The following is a 22,343-nucleotide window of genomic DNA, read 5'->3' on the forward strand; positions in this document are numbered from 1 at the left end:
AACCAAAATCCATATACAAAAATCCCATTGACTTTTACACATAAGAGCCCGAAGTGCTAACATCCAGGTCTTCCGGACTCATTCCTGCAGTACTCGATATTGTGTCAAATCATCATTATTTTTTCTTCAATATACTTCAGCCCTAACCAAAACCTGTGCAGCTTCAGCTCAGCGTTTCATCGGTCGAGTTTAATTTGTCCACGTGCCACCATGTACACATTTAGTGCTGTCTCATTGCCCAGAGTGTGTGGTGACAGAGCCTCCAGGGGCAGCGGTAACTCACGGCACAGCGATGGGGGGGGTCAGTTACCTTCTCACACTCACACTTGTGCTGACGGACTCGCTCTGGCACGCTACACTGCCATGTGGCTGATGCTGTTTCGATGCACGTCGCCTGCCTGGACATGAGTTTATGCAAACACGTGTTAATACTGTGTACTGTATACAGTATACAGAGAATGCACACAAACGCATACTGTTGCATTTCTATATATAGGCTGGAGCGAGATGAACCAGAGAGAAGGGGGTGGCAGGGGGAGTCGGGGGCATGTTGAAGTCTGCTGATGCAGAATATTGAGGGAAATGAAAACGAGGTTATAGTTGAGGGAAATGTTATGACAACCTGTTTGAACAAAAAACTCAAGAGCAATACCAAAACTCCATACGAGTATAATATGCAACATGAACGTTTGCCTCGTAGATCTGTCGCTGAAGTGGACAAATTCAGACTGTAAACACGGGCAGAGACAAGAGAGGTGAAATGGTCTCATGTACAGTAAATGTTTCCAGACCATGGCTTCCTCACCACTCTGCAAACATGTGAGGAGTGGCCATGTTCTGTGTGTGAGCTCAGAATAAATATGATGAAACGTTATTAGCAACATCAAGCTACACTGTGGATCAAATAAGTATCATGTAAATAAGTACCGGTATGTTTCAAATTCTTCCTCTGAACACGATGCAGAGGGGAATAAAAACAAACAAACAAAACACCAGACTTTGATTTTGGAGCACTGATGAGCAGATGGCAGCCAGACTGTCCTAAAAAAGTGCTGACGAAATGTCCATGGCTTCTCCACTATGTTAATTAACGCAAATGACAGATTCTGATGCATTTTAATGGTTAGATTTGATGACTACTTGCACTTTATATGTACCGGTATGTTTGTTTCAATGTTTATAGCACACTCAAAACTAGGCATGGGAGAAAATATCGAAATATCGTGATACTTCCTACATTATCGATACACTGGCGCCAAATATCAATTGTTTTATTGAAATGCGCAGGTCCTGAAGTCTGTCCAGGTTTACATAAAACAAGTTGAGCATACTTGTTAAGTCCTGAAATGTGTATTTTTTGCATTCAAGTATGTTTTTTTTCTTTCCCTTTTCCCTCTGGGAATTAATTTGCACAGATTGAAAGTTTTGTGAGGCATTATTTTGTATCCTTGCATTCAACATTTTAACTTGACATGTGGAGCCGTGGACAAGTTGCAGTCAGTGTGTTAGAGGCATATGCAGTCTGCACCTTGTTGTACATTGTTTCATGTCAATTCTATGAATAAACACATAATTCCTGCTTTTTGCCTTTTTAGGGGTATTTTGTCATCTTCAGTTACACAGATAGTGTATGTAGTAGTGATGCATCGTAGGTGAAATTACTCTGTGGTTCCCACCCCGACTCAAAACTCTTATCTGAACAAAAGCTTAGCTACATGGGACATAATGAAGTGAATTCAAATCAGAAGCCAGTTAGGAGTTGTATGTAAAGCTAATTCACATTCACCACATTGATTCAATTCAGCGCTTTGATGTTGATTATTTGCTACAATGTCCACATGCCAAGCTAACTGGTGGTGCAGTAAGGCTATATGGCGTAGCACTACGCTTCCTCAAAGTTAATCTACTATTCTCCATCAACCTACGGTCCGCCAGGCCACAGAACTGGGCTGTGCTATTTTCACACGTGACAATGGAAAGCCCAGCAGGCCAATCACAATAAATCATTTTTTAAGACCTTTGAGTGAACCCAGCCAGCTTTGCAAAGACCAACCTGCAACAAATAAAACTTCTGAAGAAGAACATCACTCAGAATTAGAAACACATCAAAATATTTATTCACCATCCAAAACATAAAAGTGAAACGCAGGGTCTAAAGATGGAGGCATTTACTGAACAGGGGGGGTATCACATTTCTCGGTAGGCCCACAAACGAAGTAACTCGCATGCGGTGATACTTTGGGAGTCTGACAGTGACGGCCAAATGTGAACTCCACATGGTGACGCATGAGTCTTTTAACCTGAAGACATTTTGGTTTGGATGCAACTATTACGCACTATGCAGGACTTATGCCCATCCTGTCTTAGCACTTAATAGTCCATACATCTGCTTTGTGGATTTGCTATTGGGTAGGAAGAGTATGTTATATTGAAGGAATATGGTGAACTACACCCAATACAAATGCCTTGTACTGTAGCAACAAAAGCATCTAGGCAGAGCTGAGAAAGTGTCAACTTTGAAATCAGAGCCATTCATACCTCAGGCAGAATACACAGAGAAAGGTGTATTAGACAATGAACATAAATACGAAAGTCTCAGAGAAGAGCATTTAGCTTGCAAAACCATGCAAGACATTGTGTGTGTGGTATGTCTACGCATCAGACTGAGCAGGCTGAACAGGAAGGGGCTATCTAAACGTGTTGATAAATGCTTCCGTGGGTTGGTGCTCTCCCTGGGTCCCCAGCAGGCAGAAGGGTGGTGGTGGTGGTGGTGCTGGTCGTCACGGCGGGGTTATCAGTTCTCAAGGAAAGCCACGTAGTCAGTGAGTCTGGCCAACTGCTGCTCATTTGGAACCAAGGAGACCGGGGGAGGATCTGTTGAAAGTATGGAGAGGTGGAGTGAGAGGGGGATTCCTCGTTGTGCCAAAAGTGCTCTCCATCACGCGGTATTTCCTCCGGTTCAACTGGCCGGGGCCACAGCGCACACACACGCTCCAGCTGAACAGACTCAGCATGGCAGAGTTCTCAAGTTAACCGCACCGTCGACATCTGCGCGCATGAGCTCACCGCTTCCCCCAAACCTGTAAAAATACTCCACCTACAGGGCCTGCTCATGCCAGCGATGTGACTGTAATGTACTGGTCTGGATATCATTTAGAGGTACCACGTCTGGCCGTCTACACGGCACGCTGTTTTCCGCATGTTACAATACTTTTACACTCAGCCAAACAACAAATTGTTTCCGATAGCCTGGGCGAGATCCACTCTACAAACCAAATGAACAGGCGCAATTAACACATTAAGTGCCAGAGACGACCTAACTCGTCTTACATAATCCAGCGCTTAAGTGCCAAGGACGAGCTAACTCGTCTTACATAAACATTTTTTTTTTTTTGACGGTGGTACATCAATCAACAACTTTTACATCTTCGAGATCACTATTGGAGCAAGATAATGTGTATAATCTATTTTACCGACCCACTAAGTGTTGACAGTGCTCCCCCAGACGACCGAAATCAAAGAAAAAACTGCCGCGGGACCAAGCCGTTCAAGGAAATGCCGTGGCGATTTCACAGTAATCCATTCAAGACTTGTCTTGCCTGAGAGCGGCCGCGCACCGGCAGCAGCACACAGAGAGCGGAGAGCGATTTGCAAAATAGATCATAGGTGAAACACACTTTGAAACACCTCAGAAAGGCCAGAATCAACATCTGCCCATCGCCCACGCATTCCCCGGCCCATCTTGACTCGCACAAGGAGCGTCTGCACGCAGGCAAGCAGGCAGGCAGGCACACAGGCAGGCAGCAGCAAAAGCGCTTCTGACACGCCCGCTGTACAGCCAGGAGGACACAAGACACACGGAGGGAGGAGTTTGAATGAGAGGGGTGTTTCCTGTTGTTATGGAGGAAATTACTGTTCAAAACTATTGTTTAGAATGTCTGACGGTCTTACTGATGCCAAAAATGAATGGTTAAAGTGACTGTTTCACAAAAAGCCATTTATCTCTGAATAAATTTCCAGACGCTGAAACCATGCTGTACTCAACGGCTAATATCTACATAACTACTAACTCTGCAAACTAACTCTTTTAGACAGAGAAAGCACACATTCTATTAGTTATTTTTAGATGATTGGTGTTCATGAATTCTTAACAGAAAAGAATCCTCGTCTGTTTCTAAAATGAGCCAGAATCGTCAAAAACACCCCTGGCACAACTTACCTACAGGAATGAAAACATGGCTGGCATTCAATGTGTTAAGTGCCAGTGGTGCTGCGAGGAAGCAGACATGCGACGAGAGGGGACTGATGGCGAGTGGACAGTAGGGCTGGGTCGGTTTGAAAATTTTAAAACCGGTTCGATATTGCCGTCTAAACCGGATCGAACCGGTATACCGATTTTTTTTGTAATTATTATTATTATTTTTTAATTTTAATTTTTTTAAAGCAGGGCTCCCGAGTGTGGCCCATAACTGTCTGTAGTGCAACTTCAGTCCACCTGATAGCGATAATACAGCTCTAAGCTGGTATTGTCAACCAGCAATGATACTGAATAAAAAGAAGCAGGACACCTGTGTAACAAACACACCCTGTATTTATTTCTCATAACTATTCAGCTTAACTTTTCTTCAAACATCAACATAATAAACAAAATAAGACTTTTGCATACTAGTGCAACTTGAGAAGAGGCTAATACGAACAATAGTGCAATCAGAATGGACTGGCAAAAAAAAATATATATATATATATATATATATATACCGGTATATATATATATTTTTTTTAAAGGTTTTTTCGGTTCGCACGTGATCAAACCGGTTTGGGCTCGTACACCGAACCGAACCGGTAGAACCGGAAATCGACCCATACCTAGTGGACAGACATGTGCACGGCAGATGCTTCAGCATTAAGGTCCACTGATTAGAGAGAGGGGAAGCCGTCGCACGGGGCAGACCAAAACCTATGAGAGGGGAAGCCGTTGCACGGGGCAGACCAAAACCTATGAGAGGGGAAGCCGTCGCATGGGGCAGACCAAAACCTATGAGAGGGGAAGCCGTTGCACGGGGCAGACCAAAACCTATGAGAGGGGAAGCCGTTGCACGGGGCAGACCAAAACCTATGTTTGCATCAATAAATAAATAAATAGGGTGCTCATAGAAGATGGTTCAATCCACATGATTGTGGGGTCTGGAGATTCAAGTCAAGCTGAAATGAAAGGAGGGCTTTTTAATAGGGGTGCTCCGATCACGTTTTTTTTGCCATCGATCACCGATCGCCTATGGGAAATATCTGCCCGACCGATCACCGATATTTTTTTAAGCAGCTATAGCAGTCTATTATAGAACCTTTTCCATTTTACATATAGGCCCACATTTCATCCAGCAAATTGAAGGTGCCAGACAGTGAGATGGAGCTTTACAATGGTGAGCTTTCCCCCCCCTTTCTTACCACAGGGGGGTGGGGGGCTGGTCCCCTGGCCCACTCATTAAATCCGCCCATGGGGAACCAGTCGCTGTATCTGGCAACCTGACCCTCCAAAGCCTTGCAGTCTTGATAACATTAGTTCATAAATTTCTTTGGATTTTGTATATAAAACTTCAACCACGTTTTCTTCACGATTCAAAACGAAAAATACAGTGTGCTTACAGTCAGCATGTACTACCCAATTTCAGCCAATAATATCATGACATCCAACAGTCATCCTCTCTCCCTCGGCTTCCTCTGCCCCCCGGCAGCTCGAGGGGTGCGCCCATGGGGAGGTGAAACGTTAATTAGTCCTCCACAACTGAACGGAGGCTAACGTTAGTGAGCCTAGCAGACTCCATATTTGTTTTGGTTTGTTCTGGCGCACTTTTTCAACGGTTGAATCAAACTCCCCAAACGTTATGTCCAGCCTCTCCAGCGCCGCGGCCTGTTGTCCAATCACATTTCTCCCAGTCTCCACAGCCAAAACGTTTCACTCAGGAAATCAGAATGAGTCACATTTTGTCAGAGAGGGGAGAGTTCTTGGAAGAAATTCACTCCCAAGAGATAAAAATGTCAGAGACCCTTCGTGAAGATGAAAAATGTCTCATAATCCAAAGCCGTGGAGGAGGCGGTTATGTGGGCAGCTAATGGAATGTAGCAGGGATAGTAATGTGGGTGGCGGTGCTACAGGAGGAGGGAGCGGGACCAGAATGAGAAAACAAGTTTGGGTGTAGTAGAACAGTGGGCTGAAGATAGAGAAGGAGAAGAGCAACAGCGCCACCTACCTGGTTTCTGGGGCATGACCATCCTGGTGGCAGGGTCTGCCTGCCAGCCCTGACTCACCACACCTTTGGGACAAAAGACAGAGCCACAGAGGAAGAGAGGAAAATGTACTTTTGTCAGTGTAAGTGTAAAAAAAAAAGTGAGCATCTTGAAAATAAGTCATACTTAATAAGAGTAAAAAATCGAATTGTATTACTTCTACTCAGAATAAAACAATGTTTGTTTCTCCTCATAGGGAAATGGTCAAGGAGGTCAAAGCTACAGAACAGCAGCCTTGGAGCTGATAGAGATTGTGTAACTTGCTCAAGGGGTAAAAACAGCAAAATAAAGAGAATACTTTGAAGCTCAAGACCAGGAACTCTTAGTCTGACTCAACAGAAGTAGGCTGTGATATAAAGCCTGCCATTGGTGCCATCCACTTCAGACGGTGCCAATAGCAGGAGAGGGGCCTCCCCTTCTGCTACCTCTGGTTAGCGTTTTCAAAGTCCACGTCGCTAGTAACAACATGCATGCATGCATAACCTACGAGCAACCTACATGCTAGGGATGAAACGATTACCAGTTTAATGATCAACAATGATAAAATTCCTGACGGCTATTATTATTACTGTTTCAAATTGTAATTATTAATTATTAAAACCGTGTTTGATTACAGCGATTTGAAAAACACGATAAATACTGTCCACTATCAACCAAAGTTAGCAACAGTCTCCGAGACGCAGGCCTGCGTCTGGATCTGGGTTTTTAATATAAAACATCATGTTGAAATGATTTCAGTGAGTGTATGAGTAATTTTTTGAGTCTGAGTTTTCAATATAAAACATGTTGAAATGATTTCAGTGAGTGTATGAGTACTTTTTGGCTCTGTGTTTTCAATATGAAACTTGGTGAAATGATTTCAGGAAGTGTTTTATCTTGCCGATGCCAACTTTTTTTTTTTTTTTTTTCCCCCCCCCCGATTTTTTATCCCATTTTATCCCCCATTAGTGCTCATTTGATTTCTCAATCCTGGTTGCTACTCCATCCTCTGCCGATCTGGGGAGAGCCGAGACTGGCTCCATGCTTCCTCCGAGACATGGGCAGTCAGCCAGCCGCTTCTTTTCACCTGACAGAGGAAGCTTCACCGGTAGGACATAGCACGTGGGAGGTTCACGCTATTCCAACCAGTTCCCCTCCCTCTGAACAGGCGCCCTTAACGATCAGAGGAGGAACCACATTAGCAACCAGGATATTGCATGTTTTTGTGAAGGGGGTTCCTATATGAAGGAAACCCCCGGGAGGCACGGGGAGAACATGCAAACTCCACACAGAAAGGCCATTTTGCCGACCCCACCCGGGCGGTGGGCACTCGAGGACATGCGGACGGGCACGCATTCCTTCAGCGTTCACCTCGTCCCCAGGTGGGAATCGAACCCACGACCTTCGAGCTGCCGATGCCAACTTGACGGTGGTTGAGCTCACGTGCACGTCCAGAGCGATTGTGATTGGTTTAAAGAAATACAAACAAGACAAGAGCATTTTTTTTCGGCCCCTATATCAGAATGATAATGGGTTGTCTTCCTATGCGAGAGACACACTAAGGAACGTTATTACGAATTATTATGAAAGATTCCCGATGAGGAAGTTTGTAAATCGAGTCTTACCCTTTACAGCCTCCTCCACAGAGTAGCCCACAAAGGCAGCAAAGTCATCTGCTGAGATGGAAGTATACGCCTGGGCCACTAGACTATACGCCCTTTGCCGTGTGCCGTCTGTGAAAGCAAAGGGATACATGAGGCATACAGCATATAGTGTCCTCTAGAGAGAGAGTGGCGTCAGCGGAGGACCAAAATGCAAGAATCATTAGCCAATGAACAGCCAGGAATGGGTCTCGCGCTACTTTTGCATGCTAAAATAAAGCCGATAATGTACAATTTGATTCATTTCAAGGGATGAAAAACCCTTTCAAAGTACAACACTGTCTATTTTGATGCAACTCGACAGTGCTGCTTTTTTTACTGAAGAGTTCCACTTTCTACTTCCTGGAAAAAAACTGGTCCATTGGAGTGAATGGAGATGTCGGAACTCTTCTATTATACGGCTCTGACAGCATATAATGGCAAACACACTGACAGCATGCTGTTACATGACATGTTGAACACAAGTTTTCAAATAGTATTACAGCATTATGATTAGGATTGCTGTAAACAATGCGGGAACTTAAAGGAACACTCCGCCCATTTTCAACCAGCTTTGTATCATTAGAACATCAGTAGTATATCAGAAAACTGTAAACTGTTTTGAAGTCTGTCATTTAATTTGACAGTTATTGAGTGTTAAAGTGTGGACCAGTGACATCATTGGTCCACACTAACTCAAATAAATAACTCATTAACTCAAATCAACTCTCAATAACTGTCAAACAGTCTGTCATTCATCTAGTTTGACAGTTATTGAGAGTTGATTTGAGTTAATGAGTTATTAATTTGAGTTAGTGTGGACCAGTGATGTCACTGGTCCACAATTTAACACTCAATAACTGTCAAATTAAATTACAGACTTCAAAACAGTTTACAGTTTTCTGATATAGTACTGATGTTCTAATGATACAAAGCTGGTTGTAAATGGGCAGAGTGTTCCTTTAACACCAGCCACCAGATAAATGCACCTTAACGTTTTGGCTAAGTTACTCCAAGCCACCATAGAGCATTCTACTGGAGCATTAAGAATTTATCAAAAGTGAGTTTTATTTTTTATTTTTCTAGGCCAACTGACTGGTTCAGGGGACCAAAAAAAGTCAGTGCTCTGCTATGGTCACTAACATGCACAGGTGAGTGTGTTTTGGTCATTTGTCATTGTCATGTCAGTGCTAGACATTTGCATGGAACTTTTTTTGAATGCCGTTGTCGTGCTCCTGCCAGTTTTCCTCCTGTATGAAACGTGCACCAGTAACTCATTCTGCCATACAGTGTAGCTAATAATCGCTAGGGGTGGGAATCACCAGGGGCCGGTTGCACCAACTGGTCTTACACTGGTCTTAAGCTAAGTTGGTCGTAACTTTACGACCTAACAGCTACGCCGGTTGCACCAAGACGGCTTAAGCCTTATTTTCACTACGACCAGGCGTAACTCCTACGCCTGGTCAGGAGGAGGCGTAGAGCCTGCCTGTAACAGAGATCTCCGCGGAGACCTTTTTGACCGTCATCGTCGTAACACCGCCAGTTCGCCATCTTTGAAAGCACGACGTTAGATTATAACTAACTACGGTAGTTGTGTGGCTTAGCCTTCCAAAATGTTGCCGTTAGTTTTTTAGAATGTAATACATAGAATTGGGAACGTTACATTCAATTTCATTCAGACTGTCTTTCTGGCTCAATAGCCGCCATTTTTCCCCCGGAGCGAGGGAGGGGGAGAGGAGGGAGGGTGTTTTACAGTAGTGGCTGAGAGAGCGTAGTGGCACAGTGCTCCAAGCAGGTCGCGAGGCACATTTTTTGCAACATCATCCAATCAGGGTGCATTCCCTGGCAATTCACATGGACGCGCATTGCTACGACCAGCATAGTTAAGACCAGACATAAGCCGTGTTGGTGCAACAGGCGTAAGTCCATGGTCTTAACTAAGACCGACGTAGGAGTTACGACCAGGCATAGTTAAGACCAGTTGGTGCAACCGGCCCCTGATGCCCACGATACGATACTAAAACGATACTTGAGTCACGATACGATAGTATTGCGATATCGCCGATATTGCGATATATTGAATATTGTGATATTTCGATATATTGTCTAACTCCTTTTCCTTGACCTCACCGGAAGTAAAACATGCAGTGTTTTTTTGTTTGGTTTTGTTTTTGCCCAAAATGTAGGCTACATTATTAAGCTTCTCTGGACTCAAGACGCCACTGCAGGCGCGGACTGCAACATCGGGGGGCTTCGGGCAGATGCCCGGTGGCCTGGCATGGCATGGCCTACACATTGTTTTTTTAATATCGATACTTGACGTCCAAATATCGATACAATATCGTCAGGCAAAATATTGCGATACTATGGTGTATCGATCCCCCCCCCCCCACCCCTAATAATCGCTAGTCTACATTAAAACACATTCTCCCAACTGATATGTAAACTAGGCTATAGGATTATGGTCAAAGTATTCTAGCTATTAAAGTTGGGTTATAGTCATCAATGCGTGCGTGCTTTGTGTGTATAAAGTCACTTCCTCTCATCACTCCATCTCCCCCCACCACAAATCAGCTGCAGGCACACGGTCACAGAACAAACACCGATTTAACTACAAGGAGTTGCTTATTTTAGTTGCCTTCAATGTATATCAGCTGGATTTGCTTTAAATCAAGTGGTCCATCTTGTTGTGACGCAAACTAAATGAGGGGGGGGGGGGGGGGAGGAGACGAGCTTGACATCATCAAGAAACTTTTACAATAGCTCTCGTTAAATGGATGAATCATGCACATCACGTTAATGTCCACTCGTGCTCACGATATGTTGTGTGACCAAGAGATTACAGTGAAGGGATAAAATAGCTTGGACGTTCCTTACACCATAGACCGCTGAAATCTATGCCAGCTGTCCCACATAGCCCGCCCCCAGCATGGCACCACACTATGCTGCTAACATGCTAACGGGTTCTTGGTGAAGATAACGGCAAGCTGATAGAGTCTTGTGGTTTGACAGTCAGCATGTGGGACTGCGCTCGCCGTTCCTCTGACGGCTATCACGTAAATGCCTCAGGGTTGTGGCCTTTCCTGGTTTATAGCCTAGCAACGGTGTATGTGTACCAACAGGCAGCCCCCACCAGTCCCACTCATTGCAACAGCGTTAGCAGCAGTAACAATAACAAGCGGGATGAGAAAAGACAGCTGTGAGGGACGGCTAGAGATTTGTCTACCCAAAGTTTTCCCCTTCTGCCGTCCAAGCGGCTTCCTGTTATCCCTGCTTTTTATTCTACTTCTGCCTAAATGTTCAAAAGAGCTGGAGATCCGGGGGACTCAAATATGTCGACTTGGCAAACTATGCCGAGTACGGCGTTTGCTTTGTGATTTGATGTGCCGGTTGTGCTCGGGAGAACTTTTAGTTTCATTCCATTCCTGTTTTCATCCAAAGTTATGATTCCAGTGCAAGTTGTAGTGTGTAAAAAAAAAAAAGGTGTTGTTCCCCCTCACTTCAATATTTCACTCTAGTGGCCCATTTATCAAATATGGTTAACACATAACGCTGCTCTTTGCAATGGAACTCAACAACAAAAAAACAGCTGACTGATTGCATATTGCAAAAAGAATGGGGACTTTTTTTTTTAACGACTGTTCCCAACACCGCCAAGCAGGTCACCTCAAGGTTTTGTTTTTTTTGCTAAGCCAGTCCCCCAGGCAGAAGTGTATTTTTACCACGGCCTCTTGACCGTGAGGGGGCTATCCAAAGATGACTCATGTGGTGCCTGCACTGGACCGGCCCCGTCTCTCACAATGCCCCTCCAACACCCCCACATTTGGGTCGGAGCTGCTGAGCAAGATGGTCCATGGCTGTGGGGGATGGGGGATGGGGGGGGGGGGGGGGGGTTTATGGAGGAGAAACAGGACCCCAACCTGCCCTTCACTGACACTCTATTCCAGGGCCACTATCATTTCTCACCCTCTTGCCTCTTAAAAATAGCCCCCGGCCGCCAGCAAAGGCAAAGCGGAGAGGAGAGGACACCGCAAGGGCTTGTCTTTTTGAATGTAGGCTATTGCCAAGTAAGAGCAACAGACAACAACAGACTGGGAACAAATTCTGGTGGATGGATTCCAAGGAAAACCCATAAGATCAACATAAGATACTGTCCCTCTGGGTTTGCCTATGTTCTTTCCTTCCTGGAGGCTATTTGAATTTCTGCTTAATCCACATGTTTTAGGCCGAACAAGAACAAGCGTACACATAGACTTAATTTCATGCACCTTTATTTCAGGCTTCATTGAAAATAGATGTGGTGATTTTTTTTTTTAAAGATAGATCTGCCAATCACCGATTCAATTGAACAATATTAGGTCAAGCATTTAACATGTTGCACAACCATACACATCGAACACACAAATGAGAACTGAGCATACCGATTCCCATAAGCTACATGTGAGGAAAATACAAACTTAGCAGACATTCTATTTACATGTATCTAGGCCTATTATTCAATAAGACCAGCATACAACTGGCTTAGTACAAAAGTATAAAAACAAAAGTTAAGAAAAAAGTATGAGTACAACAATTTAATGAAATATTGCACTCACAATGAAGGTAAGCCATTCTAGCCTGAGCCCTTTTTAACTTCCTGGTTTCCTTCAACATCGTACACAAATTGCAACTAGAGTCCCTGCCATAAATACTGAAATTATAGAACCTGTACAAAGTACTGCACATTATAATTTCCACAAGTACATTTTAAGTTTCATTACTCCTCCTCCTCTTCCTCCTCTTCTGCATCCTCAAACTCATCATCGGTACCCAGTCCAAAGTCCATTTTCCCAAGGACCGTTTCAACATTCCCTGTTGATAGAGTGAAGTGGTCCATCTTCTCAAAGCCTGGTTCTGGCCTCTCTTCGCCCAGTGAGCCCTTTGCAGCATCCTTGGTCTTTGTGATGAGGCCCTTAGAGGACAGCAGGAACTCGGCAGCACCACCCTGCTCCAAAGCCCTCACGGCTGTATCCGTCAGCTCTGAACTAGCCTGCAGCCGCTCTCCGTAACGCTGAGCCAGTGCCCGCAGAGCTGCCACCTTCTCGTCCTGCTCTTTCCCAACCTTCTCTAGCAGCAGGGTCTTGCGCTCTTCCAGCACAGCGTAGAGCATGTCGAAACGCTCAGCTAGCCCTTGCTTAGCGCGCTGAGAGTTCTCCTGTACGGCCCGGCAGGTGTCCTCCATCTGGTTGAGCAGGGCCTGCAGGCGCCCATTGCTGGCCACTAGGGTGTCGATAGCGTTACTCAGTTCGCCCTTCTGGGCCTGGTATACACTGGCTAGAGGTGACACCTCACAGTCCTTGTGCTGGCCGAAGACTTTGCACATGGAGCAGGTTGGTACCTGGCAGGTCACACAATAGATGTTGATCTTCTCCTCCTCGTGTTCCTGGCACATGGGCTCTTTAGAATCCTTTGGCTTCTGGGGGGTTTCTGTGCTTCCTCCGGTGCTGCCGCTCCCTTCCTGCTGCTGCTTATAGAGGTCAATGATATTTTCCACCAACAGATTGCGTTGGAGCCCGTGCACGCCATGGCGGTCGAGCACAACCTCAAAGCGGCAGGTAGGGCAGCGGAACACGCCGCCAGAAAAGCGGTATGGGTTGCGCGAGTCGTAGAGGTCACTGGCGCAGCCGCGGCACAAGTTGTGCTGGCAGGGCAGGATGACCACGGGTTTGGTGAACATCTCTAGGCAGATGGGGCAGCTCAGCTGCTTCTCCAGGCTCTCCATTGGACTGGGGGGACGAACCACTGATCCGGTCCTCTGAACATCCATGATGGAAAAGGCTTTCGTTTACAGACAGGCCAGAAAGGCTTCTTGATCTCCACGCAGAAAAAAACTACAAGGTTTCTCTCTCTCTTTCTGTCTCAAACAAGTGACTAAAATGGCGCGGGCAGCTTCTACAGCCTTGTCTTTAGTGTTTGCTGTTACTCATGAAAAGCTGATATCTCTTCTGGCTAGGAGCTAGCACCGTCGTCCTTTATACCGACCCTTCACAGCCAGTGACACCTGATCCCTTCCACCAACTGGAGCGCACATTCCTCCCCGTTGGCTTGCCAGGGATCTTTTCAGAGAAAATGGCCCCCACCTACCGGCTGCCTGCATGTGTCACGTGTCACAGTGGCCCACGATGTCCCCTCTTTGGACACCGGTGGTTTAGGGTGGTCTTTGGACACCGGTGGTATACTGAAGGGTGACAAACAGGGCCCATGTGACTGTCCCAGAGGAGCCCCACCTGAGGGTGGGGGCTCATTGAATGGGTAAACAAGTCCACATGAACACCCTGTGACTCAGTTGTGTTTACACATGATTTGATATGAGTTGTTGTGTGTGGCACAAATCTGTTTTGCTACTCATATAATCTTTGATTTATTTCACTAAACACTGCATAATACCATTGAAGGAAGACTTGAAGCCCCTCTAAGACATTATAACTTCTATGATGAAAAAAAAAAAGGGGGGGGGGGGGTTTTCATGCGCTCATGACATGGAAGTCTAAATCTAAATTAATGCTACAATTTAGCACTATGATTTGAAGACTTGTCCCTCTGATTCACCGCATCCTTCCTCAGGCAGCACCTGGCTGTGATCCTCCCTGGTTGCCAAACTGTCTTGTGACATATACACACCACCGTCCATGGGATATCAACATGAGGTACCATAAACATGAAGGATAAGCTATTCTTAAAATCTCTGACAAGAGTAACATCACATGATAGGCCCAAGTAATGTTGTCAACTGTTGGCAAGAATACCTAAGTCTATAAAATGACAGAACTATATATACAGTACATCATATCATGTATAGATATTTCAGTGTCATTTTATAACCTTAGGTAATGTGTGAAATGGGAAAACGGCAAACTGAAATGTTTTGCTATTGTTACATTTTGATAAGAGTAACAATGTAAAGCCACTAGTGGTGGGCGATATGGCCCTAACAATATTTCAAGGTGTTTCCATGATAATGATATTCTTGACGATATGACAAAATACTAAAAAAATATATTCTATTAATTTCAATAACATACAATTGCAACAAAATAAGTGTAATAGTTTCATATGTCAGCATAAATGTAACAGTTTACCTTCAAATATTAAAATATGCCTTCAAATATTACCGTGGTTTGTTGTATAAGCTCTTTTGTAATTGTAACCAAACCACACTACTGAAGCCACTCCCCTTTTTGGAATCAACTCCTCCACGTGGAGCCGCTTTCAGCCATGCTTGTTGTTGTTGCTGTGCATACATCACACCGCTAAGCTTGTGGCATACTCTTCGCCCAGCCAAGCGCATAGGGCGCGTGGCGATTATGACGACATCGCACGGGGCGTGTCGGGGGGCGAGGCCTGAGCGCAGCGCGGCGCGTCCATGGAGGTTTTTCTATCAGCGCGTCGGTTTTGCTGCCTGTGCCTGTGAGATCTCCGTGGTAGGCTATCAGCGGATATCTGCTGTGATTGAGTCCTCACCGTCGTTAAAGTCGCCTTCAAAGCATGGTGTTCGATTATAACGAACTAGTTGTGTGGCTTAGCCTTCCCAAATGTGGAGGGGTCGTTTTTTATAATTTAATACATAGAATTGGGAACGTTACATTCAATTTCATTCAGACTGCCTGGAGCCTGGAGCTGCGCACTGAGTATGTTCTGTTTTGGCCGGCGCAGAGTGCGCGCGCCCTCCTCGGAGCCCCGCCTCCAGCGCGTGCGCGAAGAGTATGCCAGAAGCTTTACGCAGCGTAACAGTGTGACGTCATTACATGGGCAAGTCGGAATATTGGCAATATCACGATATGCGTTTTTGACAATATGAATATGAATTGTAACGATAAATCGTTAACGATACGATATGACACACCCTGAAAACCCACAATATCTATCTAATATGTAGCTGGTACCTTATTTCAGATTGTGTTTTGTTGAAACTGATAACCAGAATTAGGCTACATTATACAGTATGTATAGATACACCATACTGCTGAACACAAAAAGATTTTGCTAAATCAGTCAAACTGCCTCCCTTAAATTTGGCTAGTCATGTATTATCTTACTGCGCCCCGAGTGAGTGTGTGTGTGTGTGTGTGTGTGTGTGTGTGTGTGTGTGTGTGTGTGTGTGTGTGTGTGTGTGTGTGTGTGGCTGAGGGAGTAAGTAGGTGAGAGAGTGTGCTTGTGTGTGAGTGAGTGGGTGTGTGTGTGTGTGTGTGTGTGTGTGTGTGTGTGTGTGTGTGTGTGTGTGTGTGTGTGTGTGTGTGTGCAATACATGTCAGTTATCTTACCTAATATTTAATGTGTCCTCTCGTATTCCTCTGGTATGTTTATATGTTTATAGAACTGACTAGCAATACCTTGATCTATGGACCTGAACTGTTTTGTTGTTGTTGTTGTTCTTAAATGCAAAACCAATAAAAAGAATTGTTGAAAAGAAAATCCCTTAATTAGCCAACATGATTTGTTTCCCTCAGCTGGGCTCCATCACAACTAGAACTAGGCTATATTTTAAGTGTTAGGCTGGCGCCCCCTGCTGATGATTCTAAACCATACAGAAAAAAGACAAATATCACTGACAAGAGTTTCGCCCCTGTGGTTTCCTAAAATAATATACAGTCATTTAAAATTCAATGAAGTAAAGAACAAAAGGTGATAGAGGTGAATGGTATATCATAAACGAACCAATAATGGCTGGGTTTCCCAAAAGCTTCTTTGCGCTAAGAAGCTAATTTAACCCTTCTTAAGGCCCCCTTAACTCATTCACCGCCAGTTTAGGACTGCCAATATTTAGCACAGGCCAAAGATTTTCATAATTGTTGGTCATCTTTCAAGACCCACAGTAAATTATCTATTAGCACCAGAGTGATTTGCAATACCTCAAAATGAAGATGTACGTCTCTGGGTTCACCAGGAAAAAAAAAGTGAGCTTTTAGCATGTTCTGTACTCTACTTATATCCATTTATATACACCCTGTTTTCACCCAAAAGGTCTCTCTGAGATGACAAACAGGAGAAAAGGCAATTTCTGTAAAATACACATTCTCAAGCAGAACTCGCTCTCAATTCTTTTATTTTGAACTGTATTGACATCAGACATGTAAATATTATTCATTATGACACAAATGACAAAAAATATATATATATATATATATATATATATATATATATGAAGTGCTTTTTTTACATTCAACAATACAGTTTGCTCAGTGTGAGTGAGTGTACAGACAGACACACAGACAGACAGACAGACAGACAGACAGACAGACACACAGACACAGACACGCACGCACGCACACACACACACACACACACACACACACACACACACACACACACACACACACACACACACACACACACACACACACACACACACACACACACACACACACACAGAGAGAGAGAGAGTTCTCTCCACAGCTGCTGCTAGATCGCACCTCCTTCCCCCTCCTTCCCCATCAGCGTTTTGCCTCCTCTGCTGCTCGTTTCCCTCCTCTCGCTGGGACGAATGCTGCGACAGGAACGGGTCCGCGGCTTGGCTTTGGGACCAGGCGCTGCTGGAACCGGATCGATCATGTTCGTCACGGGTTTGACTAGGCAATCCAGGTTCGCCCTGCAGCAAGGCTGGCACATAGGAACGGGGTCCAGGGACCAGGATCGATCATGTTGGTCACGGGTTTGACTACCGCGGTTTCGATGTCCGCTGCTCTGCAGCAAGTCGATCAGCTCTGCAGCGCGGCGAGGGGGCATTTCAATGGCGTTTCTCCTCTGCAACAAGGAAGCGCGTTTCTCCTCCTTTCCACCTTCTTCCTAATTTCAAACAACAGCTGCGGTATGTGTTTGATAACGTGCTGTCGGCTTGACTTTGAGGTTAGGGACCCGAAACTATGTCACAGGCTGGGTAAGTGTTTCAACTATGCGCTGCACTCATAAAAACAAAAACACGTCAAACACGTCATTGGCGGGGAGGGCTATTTCTGATAACACGTCAAAGACGTCATTGGCGGTGAATGAGTTAAGAAGCAAACGCGTTTCCCAATTGCTTCTTTACGAAGGCATGCGTTTCCCAAAAGCTTCTTAGCGCTAAGAAGCTTCTTTGACCCTTCTTAAGGCTCCCGTAAGAAGCCAATGAAGCCAACGTGTTTCCCGATTGCTTCTTAGCCTAAAATTATCTTACAATTATCTTCCGTTAAGAAGGCTGCGTTTCCCAAAAGCTTCTTAGCGCTAAGATGATCTTTCGTTAAGAAGGTTTTGTAAGAAGGGTCTGGGGTATTCTTAACACCTTCTTAATGACAAAACACTGGCAGATCCAGCCGCGTCAGGCAAAAGGAGATACTTGTGTCCAATGTTCCTCTTGTGTTTTTCCCTTTTTCCTTTCTTTCATGCACCCTTTAGTGTTTAAAATTAGGGAACACTTGAAAATCTCCCCTCTATGTATGGTTACTTGTGTTTTAAATGTTTTACCGTAGGCTATATTCCTCTAATCAGAATGGATTCCTTTTATAATGTTGTGGATTTATATAGCACCTTTCACAGAACCCAAGGTCGCTTAAATTCTGTAGTGTTTCTCTGTTTTGTTGTATGCTGTGTATATAAAGCAATTTGAACTGCAGTCCATGTCTGAAATAAATAATGTTTAATAAAGTTTAACATGACCATGATTAGGTTATTCTACAACAGTGTTTCTCAACCACTGAGTCGTGGCCCACTGGTGGGCTCAGAGTGCCATCTAGTGAGCCGCTCCATTTAAGATGCTTCTTAAGAGCCTTCTATTTTTTTTATTTTTCTCTTCTGTTAAGAAGGCGTTTGGGAAACACTTCTTTGGAGCCTTCTTAACTCCCTAAGAAGCTTCTTAACTCCTTAAGAAGCTTCTTAACTCTTAAGAAGCTTCTTTGTTGGGAAACTCAGCCAATGTAGTTATGCAGATCATAGTGTTAAGTTCATGGTAGGAAAATACCATGAGACAATAAATAAATAAATAAATAAATAAATAAATAAATAAATAAATAAATAAATAAATAAATAAATAAATGCTGGGAAGTTTTGGTTATGGCTGGTAAGTTTGTGTACATGGCATTGCGTACATGGTAAATAATAAATAAGTGTTATGTGGAAGAACTATCATATTCTAAAGAGATAGATAGATAGATAGATAGATAGATAGATAGATAGATAGATAGATAGATAGATAGATAGATAGATAAATAAATAAATAAATAAATACATAATATGGCATATAAAATAGTGAAAGTGAAATTTAACAGGTAATTTAACAGGTAAGTTTCCTAATCTGGGTATGTTCAGTAAAGGTGGCATATGAGTGAGTGACTCATGTTGATACCTCGAAGAGCCTCCATGACCGGAAGGATATTCTCAGACCACTGGTAGGCTGCAATCGTTGTGTAGATCCCTGGAAAGTCTCGCTGCCATATTCGTTGGCCAACTGCCCACACAGCTGCTAGCTCAGGGTTTGCCTGCATGAAACAAGTGGGAAAGCATTTCAAAAACCTTCAGTATGTTACACATGACAGGACAGTGGCCTTTACCCCACTGTACCAGCAGTCTCACCCAGTACTAAAGACACCACATGCCTTCAATATGCCTTCCATTTGAAAAATCATTTGAAATCCGAAATCTCAAACAATTTCATCAGTAGGGCTGGTGTGCTGGTTTTGTTAGGGAATCAGGCAGCCAATTACCTTTCAGTCATTTAAAGCACAATTCTCCAAGGATCATACTGTGAAATATGACCTGGCTGAACTTAAGGCCATATTAAAGCACCGCTCGAAGAGGAAAAACGTGCTTACCGATTTGATTGCTTGAGGAATCCGCTTCCAGAGATACCTGGCGTTATTCCTATTGGAACAGCAACAACACAAGTTAGGCAATAGAGAAGTTGTTTATGTTTACAAGTGGCAAAATAAGATTTAGCTGTGATACAACTCCTCAACCCTCAAGTTATCTAATTTGATGGAGTTGCAAGGGCAACCTGAACGCATGCGATAGCAATAAGACCCCAAATCAAGTTCAAGGCTGCATTCGTTACTGTGTTTATACAGTAGGTATGGCAGAGCTGCATGTAAAAATGATTGTCTTATATAAAGCAGGGTTTCCCCCTGCATGCCACAACCTTTGACTTGCTCCTACAAATCGTTGGCATCAAAGACACTGTGAAAGCTGAAAAGAAACGAGGCACGCCAATTGCTCGTCAAGTACTTTTGCTGCCTTAAATTAAATGATCTCAATGAAGTTTTATGAAACGGTAGGGAAACAGGAAATGTTTTTTTAATTGGTCCATTTCAAGCATTGCAGTACCATACAGATGCATACAATGAGACTATGAGAGATGATCTTTTTAGCCTCTTGAATTATCAAACCAGAATCAGGAAATGGTTTTCTCCAAATAGAAAATCATGGGGAGAACCATACTACTTGTCTAAAACCAGACACGTGGTTGACTTACATATCATTGTGTAGTAAATAGAGGGCCAGTAATTGATTATAGACTTGAGGTGTTGCGATGCCCCCTGGAGCCTGTTAAAAACAAATGCAGGTATGGTTATAATTATACTGTTCTAACGTCACTATGCTAAATAATACCGCTAAAACGATCAGAAAACGAACAGAGCAAACGGTTTCTTAGTCGTTTCTAAATGTTACTGGCTAATAAAGTTAGGTAATAACATTGTGTAGTAACGCTACCTGATTGGGTGTGTACAAATTGCCCCTGCACCAGCATTTCGTTGAGCTAACACATAACGGTAATAATGTTAGTGACAGTGTGCTATTTACAACTAACGGTAGCTAAGTTTACGGTTAGGATCAGACACCGAGCCTAACGTGATATTATATTAGTTAACGTTAACGTTAGTTAGTGATATACTGAATAACCAAAAGAGCTGGCTAACCTGGGTAGCGTTAGCTACTTACGGCTAACGAACAGGAGCAATCTCAGCTAACATCACTATCACTTGTTTTGACGTGCTAACTTGAATCAGATTTTGCCAGTAAAATCAACTAAAATGCCAGTAATGAGGCAACTAGGGTAAGTTAGTTAACGCTGTATGGTTAGTTTGCTAGCTATGTTACTAATGTTAACGTTAGTTAGCCGAAGACGCGTTATGAGCTAACTAGCGTTAGCTAACTGTCAGATCTGCAACAACAACAATCTAGCTAGCATCCATAAAGAGAGACCGCAAAACAAGATCCATTGTTGGGACATGAAATAACTAAACTACCACTTCAAAGTTTACCTCAAGCTCCTGAGTTTCACACTGCTCCAATAATCTATCATAGTTTTCCTCCATAATCACTGCAGCAGGCATGATGATGCCTAGCTGTCGCACAGATACAGTCAGTCTTCTTCTTCTATCAATTGCAGTAGGCGAGCAGCACGTCAGGCGTGATCCTGCCCTCCACAGGACAAATCACATAATGCACCTCACTTTGTTATTAACCAATTTATTACCCAAGCTACAATCCCCCTTTAAAGGGGAACTAGTATCCGTGGGATAATGTCCATGTAAAATGTCCATGTAAAATGTCAAGTAAAAGTCCAAGTTCAATCCTAATCCCCATTCATGCCAAGACACATTCAACCACACATTTCCAATTCTCATGGCGAAGGGAATGAAGAGAAAGGAAAACTGTAGCGTAGCCGTAGGCTATATCCCCCCAAGCCCTTATTTGAACATTTGTTGTTGTAGTAACTTCAATACTAGTAAACAGACTCAATTCTCTATTGACTCAGCAACGGCACTGCAGTCATTTATTGATTAGTGACTGGTTACAACTCGCGCCTAATTCTCCTGTACTGAAACACAGGCTCCCGCTAGGACCCCCACCAGGACCCCTTAGTGGTCCTCTGCCTGCCTGATAGAAATCCCCAAACATGAACATTCACATTACAACATTCCCTCCCCCCATAGTCCACACATAACAAAATATATACTGTATGTGTACTTGAACTTTTCCAGTGTTTCTCTTTTCTTTGAACTTCAACTAATCTACGAGGTGGGGAGTCGACGGCCCTCCTCGAGACACCCCAGGGGATTATTCTGCCCCTTCAAGTATAATAATCCTCAAGATAAGGGGGTGCCCTCCTAACTCGCTCTGGATAAGGGTTGTCTCTGTAAGGGTCCGGTTCTGGGGGTGCAGGCACTCCCGCCTCTGGTGCTTGATCCTGTCGCTCTGGATTCTCTGGTGCTTGATCCTGTCGCTCTTGATTCTCTGGTGCTTGTGGTGTCGGGTCCACCGGGAAACTCTCCTCTTGAAGATTGGATTCAGTTTGTGTCCTGTCGTAACGTGGGCGGATTTGATCCTGATGTCGCCTCACCAGCTTGCCGTCATGTGTTTTCACTCTCCAAGATACTGGGCCTGTCCTCTCGATGAGTGTTGCTGGAATCCACTTCTGCCCCGCATACCCAC

General features: G+C 44.1%; 2 protein-coding genes across 2 annotated transcripts; both read right to left on the reverse strand.

Annotated features, from left to right (window-relative positions):
• Positions 1–2,110: 2,110 nt before the first annotated feature.
• On the reverse strand, positions 2,111–21,276 carry cops8 (COP9 signalosome subunit 8). The gene is made up of 7 exons (XM_083641020.1): positions 21,170–21,276; positions 20,380–20,450; positions 19,724–19,772; positions 19,258–19,390; positions 7,890–7,997; positions 6,249–6,311; positions 2,111–2,874 (listed from the first exon to the last, which is right to left on the reverse strand). Exons 1-7 carry the CDS (start codon positions 21,239–21,241, stop codon positions 2,795–2,797), a joined length of 576 nt encoding a protein of 191 aa, XP_083497146.1. The 5' UTR covers positions 21,242–21,276; the 3' UTR covers positions 2,111–2,794.
• Positions 12,268–13,710, reverse strand: trim63b (tripartite motif containing 63b; the record flags this gene model as incomplete). Its single annotated transcript, XM_083641022.1, has 1 exon — positions 12,268–13,710. One exon carries the CDS (start codon positions 13,708–13,710, stop codon positions 12,661–12,663), a length of 1,050 nt encoding a protein of 349 aa, XP_083497148.1. The 3' UTR covers positions 12,268–12,660.
• Positions 21,277–22,343: the final 1,067 nt, after the last annotated feature.

Source organism: Poromitra crassiceps (assembly GCF_964638095.1).
Source record: "Poromitra crassiceps genome assembly, chromosome: 8".
Taxonomy (NCBI): Eukaryota; Metazoa; Chordata; class Actinopteri; order Beryciformes; family Melamphaidae; genus Poromitra; species Poromitra crassiceps.

Coding starts and splice junctions, on each gene's coding strand:
- cops8 (XM_083641020.1), bottom strand. CDS start 21,241: ATGCCTGCTGCAGTGATTATGGAGGAAAACTATGATAGATTATTGGAG. Junction 20,451..21,169: donor GTGAAACTCAGGAGCTTGAG/GTAAACTTTGAA, acceptor TGTTTTTAACAG/GCTCCAGGGGGCATCGCAAC. Junction 2,875..6,248: donor GGTCATGCCCCAGAAACCAG/GTAGGTGGCGCT, acceptor TACTTTCAACAG/ATCCTCCCCCGGTCTCCTTG.